Here is a 12,492-nt window from a genome sequence, read left to right on the forward strand (position 1 = left end):
TCGACCAATAGAATTCTGCAACGTACGATTTGATATCCGTGACTTAGAATGTTGATATAGGAAATACTCCTAAAAAAAGATAATCTATTTGTACTGATATTTATCTTTGGATAAGAGCTTTAAAGTACTAGGTTCTTTTAATAGTATATCCATATATGTGTATATATTAGTAGACTGGCCAGAACGCCACCACCACTTGAGTGGGAAACATGTTTAAGTAGATGTGTTCCTGTAAATGATTGACCTTATAAGTAAACAACGTAAACAATGACACATTCCGAATTTGACTAGTTTCAAATATTACATAATCATTTATTATGCTGCTAGCAAGGGGTAAAGGGTAAAATAAACTAGGAAATGCTGCCCCTGCCTGGTGAAACTGTGACTATGACTGCACTGTAGCTTAGTTTCTTATATACAGTACAATACAATGCTTAACTAAGATATATTTCTCTAATAAAAGAGTGGGTTTATTTAAATTATAATATCACAAATGCTACTTTTATCTCAGGGGGCTTTAAGATTAATACAAGACATGAATACGCCGGAAATTCCCGGTGTTAAAATATTTATTGAGGAGAGAAGAGTCACTGTTTTTCTCCTTGTACTGTGTTATACAACTTGACACAAAGCTTCTAAATAAAAGTGGGACTGGTCAGAGGACATGAAATAAAATATGATAGCAACTCAAATATATTGTTTATACACGTGCACTTGTTGAAACTTTAAGAGCAGTTGCTATAAATGTTGTCGTATCCACAGAATACAAGGCTACCAAGCAAAGCAACATTGTGTGAAACAGGCACAGACACATTAATGAATAAATATATAAGTGATATAAATGTATACATACATTAATGATATTTAATAATTATTTTTCTGTTTTATTCTCAACCTATATTTTTTTATTTATATATTCCTTTTTTTTATTTCCATATTTATGAATTTTTTCTTGTTTTTATTTTGGTATTTATTTATTTTCCTGTATTCATCCATCATTTCTTTTTTAGATCTGTTCGGTCCTCCATACCCATGTGCTCGTTGTGTGAATAAAGGTACAAATGAAATCCTAATCAGATTACAACAAGACCTTTAGTTGGGCGTTCATTGTTTTAAAAACACATTGGTGGTCCACAGGTATATGAGTTGGTTTTTCATGCAGGTGCTCGAGGTTCAACACCCAGCAGAGGGACATCTTTTGTCTTCTGCTATGCTGATGTTAAATCTGGAGAAATTGTCCCCACCACATTTTCTAACAAAGTGACGCCCATGCCAGCATCAATAAGAATCAATAACACAACCTTGATATTGTTGTCTATATACCTATGGGCATAGAACAGTGATATACAATAAACTGGTACTTTCACCCTTCATACTTCCTGGTACAAACATAAAGAAAACCTGGAAGTATTACATCTACATTTTCCTATAAAATTATCAACATACTTTGAAAATTAATGTAAAATCAGCAAAGACAAGTGGAGTTTTTAATATTTTATTGTTTGGTTTAAAAGTTATCCATCACAGTGTTGGAGGACTTAGTACATCATTGACTAAATGTAACAACCATCCATGTTTCACTTGGAGAAAAAATATTATAAAATAGCTTGTAACAAATTTGGTGGACTTTTAATCTAGAGTTATACTTGTGCGTAGTGAAGAGTCTCGTGTGTCTTTTAAATAGACAATATGCTTTGCAATAGCCAAAGTAGACAGAACATTTACACAACCATTAAATGTGTGAATGAACGTACAATCAACCCATTACTGTCTCCGTCCGAGAGCTCTGTAGCTGATTTACATTTTTGAAAAAGGTGCACATAAGGGTGCAAAGGGTTAGCTTCCCAACGCACACGTGTAATTCCATCTTTACACTCATAAACACTGACTCACTCTCCTATACATACACACACACAAAGTAATGCAGGGATTTATGGAGTGCTTTATCACAGGCGTGCGTCCGGAGTGTTGGGTCTGTCTAAGTGTTGGTTGGTGGGCTTTGCCGGGTCTAGTCACACTCCCAGGAAGGACACAGCTGTGTCTCTCTCCTCGATCAGCTCGGCTGCTGTGGCTTCCATCTTTGATCGGGAAAACTCGTTGATGGCCAGACCCTCCACAATCTTCCAGGACTTCCCCTGAGGAAACAAAATACATTTGTACGTTTTGTATTTTGGAACACAAGCTTCCGACAGAAATGACGTAGTTCACTGCTAGCTACAGTATTAGATAACAAGGTTAGATTTACCTTGATCTGGACAGGGAATGAGTAGATAAGGTCTTCAGGGACTCCATAGCTGTTCCCAGAGGAGTAAACCCCCATGGAGATGAACTCACCCTGAAAAAAAAGAAGGAGATAGTGATTGAAACAGCCTTTCAAATAGGATTGTCGGGAGTGGTATTTGGTTATCACAGAGATTAGGAAACACTTAACGCTAACATTTCCCAGAGCACAATGTAACGCGTCTGAAATCAAAGACACAAGACTTGACTTCATCTTCTTCTAGCACCAAGAACATCAGCAGTACAAACAGCCAGATAATTACTTTGTCACACTCCTAAAAGTCGGTGTAAATTCATGAATGAGCACCAACAGAGAAATATGCACGCGTGCTCTTTTTCTCAGATTTATGAAGCCATGAATACCCCATGGTTTGTGTAATATGTGCACACAATTCTAACCTCTCAGGTAGGCAACACAAATATGTAGGCACACCCTTAATACTGTATCTACCTTCATACTGTATACAACCCTTAATATAAATACCTCGATAAGCTACATCAGTCTCAATTACAGGAACATCAAATCATATTCTGTTTCATTGGGATGAGGATTGGGGATTTGTGTTTGTTGCTCACTAAGTAACAGCCACTTCTCAACAGAATGGCAACAGGCAGACATTCTCACAGTAATGACTACTGTCGTATAAATAAATATGGTGTTTACCTCAGGGGTGCCGCACCAGATGTCTCTCATGTGGTCACAGATGGCCTTGGCTGCAGACATGGCGCTGGACAGCTTCCTGGCCTTGATGACGGCAGCGCCTCTCAGCTGCACTGTCTGCAAAACAGGAACATGGACCATCACATGAAACAGTGGCAGTCAATGGGATTGTGAGCAGAATAACTGAGCCTATCATGATAGTGTTATTAAGCTGTGCGTCTAGTTTTGTTTTTATTTGTCAAGGTTTTGAGATAATGTCTGCAAATCCTATGGAGGTTTAAAGGTGGGGTAGGTAATTTTGGAGAAACCAGCTCGAGTGCGCAAGAATTTGAAAATACACAGCCGGAAAAAATCTGCCCCTTCTTCAGAGTTCCTTACAGAGCCCCTCCTCCAACACACACGAACGAACATGACCAATGAGGGCACGAGATAAGTTTGTGCACAGATGGAAGGCTGACAGGCAGGTAGGCCATCCAGTTATTTTAGCCGGGCCGGCTAAGATGATTGGTCGTACTTTTTACAGCACCACGGCTTCCACAGATGACATTTTTTTATGTATTTATTGTCAAAGCATTTAATATATCCATTGCTATCGGGATGTTAAGAGCATTCCATGGAATATAACAAAAAGTGTATCTCGAGCCGGTTTCTCAAACTTACCTACCCCACCTTTAAGCTTTAAAATACATATTTGAAAGATGAAATAACTTTTATTCTGAAACGATTACTTTTGTCACTTTCAGTCTCTTTACAGGATTTACAAATGACATAAAAATACATTTGATGTAGTATGTTTCTGTGTTTTTGTCATGTGACATTTGTTTGACAGGCCAGTCTAAATGTCATCAGATTTTGTTTTTGAACCGTGTGATTTTCATATACTTTAGCAGACCTGCAGAGTATTGGTTTTCTCATATTCTGCATTTCAAGCAGGAACCATGTCGAAATATATCTCACAGTCCAATAGTTTCAACTCACAGCGATGAAATCTCCTTTGAGCCAGGCGTCATCTTTGACGGCATCAAAGCAGGCGAGCTCGCTGCTGGGCATTTTGACCAGGCAGTGGTGCACGTCGGGGTACTGGGTGGACGAGTGGTTGCCCCAGATGATCACATTCTTCACATTGGTTGCAGGGACGCCACAGCGCATCGCCACCTGCAGGACAGGAGAACAAAGTCAGGTTAAAGTCTGGGAATCTAATATGTAAAGGCAAGATGGAAGTACAAACAGTAGTCTAAAGGATGCTACCTGAGAGCGGGCCCTGTTGTGGTCCAGACGGGTGAGGCAGGAGAAGTTCTCTTTGGGGATGGAGGGAGCAGACTTGGCTGCAATCAGGCAGTTGGTGTTGGCTGGATTTCCTACAACCAGCACCTAAAAACACAACAACAAATTAAAAATAAAACCATAGGGACTCGTCCTTTCTAACTTAATGTAACCTCATTATTGTAACAGCTCACTTATAATCCTGTCATTTTAATCTGTAAATTACTTCTGTGTTATGAATTCTAATCTGTATGTAAAGGGTCTTTGTGTACCTTAAAAAGTAAAATAAAATGTATTCATATTCATATTTGTTCCTTTGGATAGAGTAACTTGATTTAAAAGCTGCCGTAGGATCAAAATGCTATTCTTACACATCCTCTTAACAAGCAAACTTGTAATAGGCTTTTTATGATAGAACAAATATTTTACACAGCAACAAGAGGGCTCTGAAAAATGGCGATCATCCAAACAATGCAATACAAGCAATTTAGCCAGAAGCAGAATAGTTTAATCTACAGCCTTCGACACAAGTTAAAAAAAGGAGAGGGCGTGTCGTTAAATATGCATGTCAGTGCAGGTCTAAATTGCCTCTCAGTACCTTGACAGTCTTCTTGGCGTACTTCTCCAGAGCGGATCCCTGGCTCTTGAAGATGGCCACGTTGGCCTTGAGCAGGTCCTTCCTCTCCATGCCTTCCCTGCGGGGCATCGAGCCAACCAAGATGGCGGCGTCCAGGTCCTTGAAGCCCACCTCCTCCTTGTCAGTGGGGACAATCTCTGTGGAGAAAGAAAGGGAAAACATTACTGGTTGAAGGTTTACAGTATAACCATTAATTCCCACTGTTTACTCCTTGGCAAAAAGTTACTTTACGATAAAACTTGAAGCACAAGGTTTTACAGTTTTGTCAATGATTTTACTAACTTTATCCGTCAAGGTTTTGAGATAATGTCTGCAATGTTTCTGAAGATTTAAGCATAAAGAAAATCACATCTGTTTCTTGGCGTGCTAAGGCAGCTCCCAGGAGTTTCAACTTTCTTCTAAACTGACATTTATTTTTGTTCTTCAGTATTTTTGTTTTCCAGCTGAACATGACACACAGGTATTGATTATCTCTAAAGCACAAATACATTTTTGGGCCCATTTGTAGCTCATATTAGTGCCATTTCTAGGCCAGGTCTCACTGTTAAACAGAAACAGGTTCTCAGTTGTATTGAATTAATGTTTGCATCAGGTATTCCAAATAATGATCCACTCCCTTAAACAATCATACCAGAGGAAACCAAGTTAACAGCCAAGGTCTTTTCAGTCCACATGTCTGACAATTCATAACTGGGACATTTCTCATCCAAAACCTTTTGCACCCTTTCTAAATGTCACACATTTGGTCTGTATCCCATGTGTGAGCAGTACTGTACAGCTGGGCCAATCTCAGTGCATGAAGCGTAGTCTTTGCAGCACAGTTGGTTAATACAGGGGCCTCTGACATCCCATGTCCAAACAAAGCAAAAGGACAGCACCAATACAAAGGAAAAATTCCAGGTCACAATGGAGACGGCACATAATGGCGCCTCACGACTGATGTCATGACGGCAGTTACACTGATGACACCAAAAGTCCCAATAAAAACCAGTGCATATAGTTATCAAGTGTCTTTGAGAAGGAAATAAGTCCGAACCTTTATTAGCATTCTTACAGTGACAGATATTTGGTCCTCGGAGAAAAAGCATTACAAAAATCCATAGCATCAAAATGTATCCATCTCCAATATTTAGGAGAGCTGGATACCAAGTGGTGAATGATATTCTGAGGGGTGTAGTAACGTATAAAAAGAGATTTTATTCGCATCCCAATGTTTTATTCCGGATTCAGCAACTATGATAACATTTGTCCGTCCTATACTGGTCATATTATGTGATCATTTAAATTAAATGTATTTATGCATGTTTAATCCTTCATGGGATGGACATATAGCCTCGGTGGGATCAGATGCTCAGCTACCACTGGATATCATAAGCGGACAATCATCAGTGCCTTAGCATACCTTATTCTTTTAGAAGACAGCATATGGTCACAATCAATAGGCTTTACCATATAAATAGTATAGTAGCAAAAGGATAGGATGGAAATAGGAGGTAAAGTACCAACACTCTTTAAAAGAGTGATGATAAACAGCAAATGAGTGAGTTTGGGAAACACAGACCGGAATCCTTTGACACAAAGAGAGGATATCCTTGGTGCCAATTATCAAAACATTACAGCAAATATGCATAACCTTCTCTTGGGACAACCAGGCAGAAGTTGTATTCATTCAAAAAGTGTACACAACTTAAAAATTAAAACAAAAAAACTGTGCACCTTATCTTTACCCCAGAATCTCCTCGTAACTACAATTGCTCCAATGACAGGATGTTAAGGGGAACAGTGATATTCAATTCAAGTATTTCAATAACGTATTATGATGTTATTAATAGTGTTTAGTTGTTACCTCTCAGAAGTGGGAGGGCACAGTCCTGCAGCTCCATGACGACACCCTCCAGGACCGGCAACATGGGTGTAATGTCCAAAAGGAGCAAAATGACTGGCTGACAGAAGAAAGAGGGAAGGAAGTAGGATGAATGGTTTGAAATGAACAAAAACATGCTGGAATTTGTTATTAATGTACTTGAAATCTAAATTCCCAGGCATAATGACAGGCCAGTAGGGAATTAGTTGTTTCTGGAACAGTGTGGAGGCTTTAAGCCATTTGGATCACTGACGATTGCATGCGCCAAATAGATCAAGTTATTTTTAAGTTGGCCTAAGAGCTTCGTACAAGATCTATTTCATTGACTTCAAGGTCAACCCTGGCTCATCAAAGGGCGCTTAAACTCGTGAGTGCAATCTGATCACTTCTCAGTGGGGCAATATCTGTTCACTGTCACCCCTAGATTTGAACTGTAAACATTTGTGATATTTACAGCTGTTTTGCCTGGGGCTCTTGGTGTCCTGTGTGTCTCTTGTGATACTGAACTTACACTCCCTAATGAGATAAGGGAATTGAGAGCATGACAAAGCCTTTCCTTACCTGATCTTTGCCAAAGACATCTCCCTTGGCAATGCTGAACAGCAGGGAATAGGCAATCTGCCCAGCAGCGCCGGTCACCAGAACTCTAATAGGCTCAGACTGCAAGGCAAAAGGTAAAAAAAACAGTGCTGTTAGTAATATTAGCATTGATTTCAAAGAGGGGCATGACAGCTACCCTTTAATTGTCCAGTGCACGTGGATGCCTGACTGGGTGTCTATTCTTGTCAACAGGATTTACTAAAGCAGGGGGGGGGGGGGGGGGGGGGGGTCACTTTAAAAATAGACTGTGCTTTTCCATACAAGTCTCAATGTTGCATATCAAATGCAGGATATACTTTTTCAAGTTCAACGCCATCTTTGTCATTCAATACCCCTGAAAATGACTAAAGTAGCTACACAAGTGACAAAAGGATACATCAAATGTAATAAACTCCAACGGTTAGGTTGCGTCATGCTGTCAGCCAGAATGCAAGAATAGTCCAAATCAACTTTGAATAACTTTGCACACGTTTGTGAAATTCTCATCGTTACAACCGGAATAACTGTGGTTTAATCTGCGTTAGACATGCAATACCAAATACCTAATAAACCGATATATTCGCTAGCTGTACTCACCATGTTCAGACGGAAGGTTGAACTGCTCTCACTCCCACTTATCGCTCAACCAGCAGGTCACACCTATTTAAATCCTGAGAGCATCACGACACTTGCAAACATCTGACGGCAGATTTTACATCCGGGTAATTGTAGTTTTGAATACTAGGTAATGTAGTTCTTTGTCAAAAATGAAGAAGTTATCCCGTAAAAGAAAGGGGTGCTATCGGTCATATTTGAACAACTTATGCTATACAACCAGGCTTTCATATGTAATGTATGTTTATTGAGCTAACTAGTTGCGTTTCTGGGTCGCTAATGAGCTAGCTGGTTGCTAATGAGCTAGCTGGTTGCTTGTCGTTGCTTAGCGACCAGTTCGACCTGCCTCAGGAGTACAGTTTGTTTATACTTTAGCTTAGCCACTCGTTAGCAAGAAAGACCAACATGTGGACCGAAAAGAGGCATCAACATAAGTTATCGATATGAAACGTAACAATAACTGGTTGGCGTCTCAGTGAATAACAGGTTAAGTTTGGATAATGCTAGCTTACTAGAGCAAACCGCTACTTCACGTGTTGTCTTTATCAACCAAACATGGCTTACTATTTATGTTTGCTGTGAAAGCATGGATGTATGTGTGAAAGGCATGATGTAGGTGTTATTAGTTTGATATCTACTGAAGCTGAGCAGCCAAGGGGAGAGCACACACTCTTTTACTTTGCTGTCTTCGTCACTGCAGTATTTGAGGTAAGTTAATGATAGCTAACTAACCTTTCTCATCTCTTTCTTCCTCTCTCAGTCTGAGTCTCAATCTTCATCCCTCTTCAATATTGTCAATGCTGTTTATCAGTGGTATTGTATTGAAGTACATTTACTCAAGTGTTGTATGATTTCGGGGTACTTTGGGGAATTTAAGACACCTTTTACTTCTACAGCACTACATTTATTTGATAAAACTAGTTACTTGACAGATTCAGATTATATATTAGATTCTAAGGTTATTAAAAGTAGCTCTACATTTACCAGTTGCAGTGAACAAAATGCATCAAAAATAACAATGGAGTAATTGAATATACATGATTCTGAATTAACTTTTACTTTTGGTACTTTAAGTGTATTTTAATGCCAATTATTTAGTACCTTTTACTTAATAAGATTTCATGCAGGACGTTTACTTTAACAGAGTATTTGACACTGTTGTAGTTTAATTTTTTATGTGAAACTGTGCTTTTTTTGTTTTAGAACATGTAACAGATAACAAGAAAACAAAACAAGAATAATTAGTTGCCAGCAAACATATAAAGCAAATTCTTAATAAAGAAACTACAAGGCTGACAAAGAGTAGGAACATTTATATGGCAGAATATAGCCTAACTATGTACCTTAGTGTTAATCAAATATAGATACAATATCAGAACACTACTGCTCATCTTTGGTTCTTCAGCAGCATGAGATGCGTAAATGTTTTGTTTCTACTATGCTGTTTTGAGTTGAGAGGACCCCTATAGAGGCCCAGTGTTAGGTGAGGGTGGTTATCAATATTTCATGGCCTCATTACAGGCTCATTACCTGACTCCAACAAAAAGCAGAGGAGATGGTGTTACACTGAGCTGGTGTCAGACTGTGGTCTCATGTGGGCTATAGCTTGGCTGGCTCTCTGCAGTGTTATGATGCGAACTAATTGTGGTTAAAACCGATTAACTGTTTGTGGCAAGGTTCTACTGCTTGAAATATTCACTGATGTATTATTCATCCATGTACAGTCGATCTATCATTCTTTCATCCTGATGACACAAAATGATCTCAAGCCACCACTTATTCTCCATCCAAAGCCCAAAACTGGCCCTAATGTTAAGGTGTTCACCTGCCAGTGACAGGGGCTGGCACAGACCCTTCCCTCCTCAAAAGGCTGTGTGTAAGAGCCGCCTGATTCAGAGGCGTTTGAAGCAGCTGCCACAGCCTGGCAGGGTTCCTCTCAGCTCACATTTACCCCTCTGTGTGGCAGCTTGTCTGTCAGGGGTGTCAGTATTGGACAAACAGTTGCTCAAAGCTGTCTGTTGGCTGCATGGCATACTGCTGGAGGATCATACTCTGGCTGTATTACATTTATTGGAGGGCCTTCAAATATGCCTTTCCCTACTTTGTATAGTATAGTCTTTTGTTCAACTCTTTTATTAACGGGGTATAATTACTGTCAGTTAGCTATTATCTGGTATGATATCTAAGGAACATGAATGACCTGTTTTTTGATTGTACGTGGTGCATTTTCTTTATGCTATGAAGTCACAGGATCAAGGTTGCCATGCAAAATTGTGGATTAAAAGGGTTTTCTAGGCCTGAAAAGTAGTTTTTTCTACTAATCAACATTAAAACTACATTGCATTACTATAACGACTCGTGACAGTTCTGACTTTTTATAAACTCGCATTTGAATGACTCTGTTTTTGCTGTAACTGTAATTTACAAGTGAGTCTCCAATGTTTATTTTCCTCTCTGTCCCTAGTCAGGTTCACATGAGGGGATTAGGGCAGGCTTCGTCTTTGTTAAAAGGAAATCAGAATGAATCTAAAAACAGCAGCGGCACACATGATAATATCTGGTGCCAGTGTGCCACGCCGGCCTGATCCTCTGTGTGTGTGTGCTGTGAAAACAATCGGCATTGTGGGTGTTTTGTCCCGCCCACCAGGCCAAATTGGAGCACCACAGAAGCGAGGGGAGTGGGCTCACGTGCACAAATCCTGAACTGCATACACGTAGTAACGCCTATACATGTGCACACATACACTTTACTGTCACGCTTAAAGGTGTAAATTCTCGATAAGTTCATGACACGTCTCTTTCTCTGTACAGTGTCTGTCTCCTCTGCTGACCGTCCTTTGTCCACTCCATCTCCTCTTTTGTTCCCCTTGTCATTTCACCTCCCTCACCTCCACCCTTTTCTGTCCTCTCCTACTTTATCTCCTCCTATTCTGCTCCTGCACTTGTCCCTGCAGAGTGCACCTGAGTGACCCTGTTACGTTGGTGTCTGGGAGGCAGATAGCCAGCACACCCACCAGCCTCCATATCACCCTCTTATCTGCCGTGCTAGACCAAATAGCTCTCACAGTGTACAGGCAGACATGGAGAGATAGCAGTTGCCATTCACACGAGTACATCCACATTAAATACATAAACAACACACAAACACAACAAAAAATTACACCATCATCACTGCTATCTCCCATCATATTCAACGTTTGTATCCCTGTGCCATCACCTTGTTTACTTTATGACGTATCTGTGTCTAAGCGTTGTCATATTCCTGTCTTAGATAAGTTGATGAAGCTTTAGATCATAGCAGCAGATTAATTGTACTCTTTTTTTCCCGTCCCTTACATTGTCGTGCAGACAGCAGCTCTGTTTAAAATGAGCCTACGTGACCTGGTCCTGTCCGTGTCTGATATGTGCAGTGTCCGTGATTTCACACTAGGTGTCAGTGTATGGCTGTGGTTGGTGATTCTTGGATGTCTCTTATCATAGCCTTTGAAACTGGTGTTGATGGATATGTGGTGAAGACTCTCCGAAAACACTTGTTGCTGCAGCAGTCGTCTTGCCTCTAAGAACCGGGCGTGTTACTGAAAAATCAAATTACCAGTTGTAATTATCATTCAGACATTTGGTACGTGTGCAAGCGAGTCATTTCACACCCTTTTGCTGTTTGCCAACATAAAAAGGTGCAAGAGTTGGCTTGTGTTTTTGACGGCTAAATCACAAATTGTCCTAAAACCTGAAGTGCCCTTACCTCAGATATGGGAACAGTTTAAATATGTATGATTGCTTGCTCACACTTGTGTGGTGTAGCAACCTAAGCAAGCAGTGAAAAATGCTTCTTTGCTTTTTTGAAAACCAATGTGCTTGAGGAGAAAACAGGGAAAAGGAAAAAACTGAGAAAACAATATCTGAACGTGATGGCATTCACGCCGTTAAAATAATTCGCTGCAGAAAAAATGTGTCTCTCTGAAAGTTCATTTATTAATGCAGCGTTCGTTTTAATTTGTGTCCTTTCAGTTTTCGTGGTAAGAAAAGCGTGATCTATCTGAAACGGTCATGTCATGTGGAAATGAATTGCATACCTACTTTAAGTGGGAACATGTTTCCTACATTGTCAAATGTTGTGAGCTGGCTATTTGTTTCATGCTATTTAATTCCTGTATCACTAAAGTTGCACAAAATCAATCAGCCTATCATTTTTTAATAACTCGATGGCTTACAAAATATATTTTCCTGTCCTATTCAACGCAGGACATTTTCTGTCTCTGAGCTGAGATATCCTGAATTGCTCGCTTCCAGAAATAGCCTGCAGATCCATTTGAGCTGTTGTTATTGCGCTGCTCTGGCACTTTTAGGACGCGGCCTGGAGGCGTACGACTGTTTCCAATCTGCCTTGATGTACCTACTACCTCTGTGAGTTTCTCTCTCGCTGATTGTCTGTGATTGAAACCTGAGAAGGACTTTGTTTCGAGCCAAGTATTGGCTTGCTTCAGGGGAAAAAAGACAACCAAGCCCTCAATCAGAGAGAACACAGACCTCTGCAAACACACCAACTAACTTCCTGGCACTGATGCAGAACTATTCAATTAAATCTCATACTAT

At 40.0% G+C, this 12,492-nt stretch overlaps 2 protein-coding genes across 10 annotated transcripts in view; one reads left to right on the plus strand and one right to left on the minus strand.

The window, feature by feature from the left end:
* Window positions 1-1,479: 1,479 nt before the first annotated feature.
* On the minus strand, window positions 1,480-8,021 carry mdh1ab (malate dehydrogenase 1Ab, NAD (soluble)). The gene is made up of 9 exons (XM_079686604.1): window positions 7,882-8,021; window positions 7,267-7,365; window positions 6,688-6,784; window positions 4,803-4,978; window positions 4,190-4,312; window positions 3,920-4,096; window positions 2,945-3,058; window positions 2,246-2,335; window positions 1,480-2,135 (listed from the first exon to the last, which is right to left on the minus strand). The coding sequence occupies exons 1-9, from the start codon at window positions 7,882-7,884 to the stop codon at window positions 2,013-2,015; spliced, it is 1,002 nt and encodes a 333-aa protein (XP_079542730.1). The 5' UTR covers window positions 7,885-8,021; the 3' UTR covers window positions 1,480-2,012.
* Window positions 7,983-12,492, plus strand: part of wdpcp (WD repeat containing planar cell polarity effector) — a 77,720-nt gene continuing 73,210 nt past the window's right edge. For 8 of the 9 annotated variants that reach the window (XR_013809196.1, XR_013809197.1, XR_013809198.1 and 5 more), the window contains exon 1: window positions 8,017-8,607. Coding sequence is in view for 3 of the 9 variants with exons in the window: in XM_079686593.1 (XP_079542719.1) it covers window positions 8,494-8,607 (114 nt within the window). In the remaining 6 variants the exon portion in view is untranslated. The other variant, XM_079686596.1, reaches the window with a different exon arrangement.

This window comes from Notothenia rossii (assembly GCF_949606895.1).
Source record: "Notothenia rossii genome assembly, chromosome: 6".
NCBI classification, from domain to species: Eukaryota; Metazoa; Chordata; class Actinopteri; order Perciformes; family Nototheniidae; genus Notothenia; species Notothenia rossii.

Excerpts from the sequence above, each read along its gene's own strand:
- mdh1ab (XM_079686604.1), bottom strand. Across the intron at positions 3,059-3,919 it reads TCAAAGGAGATTTCATCGCT|ACAGTGCAGCTGAGAGGCGC; the intron begins GTGAGTTGAAAC and ends CCTGTTTTGCAG. Across the intron at positions 2,136-2,245 it reads CATTCCCTGTCCAGATCAAG|GGGAAGTCCTGGAAGATTGT; the intron begins GTAAATCTAACC and ends TTGTTTCCTCAG.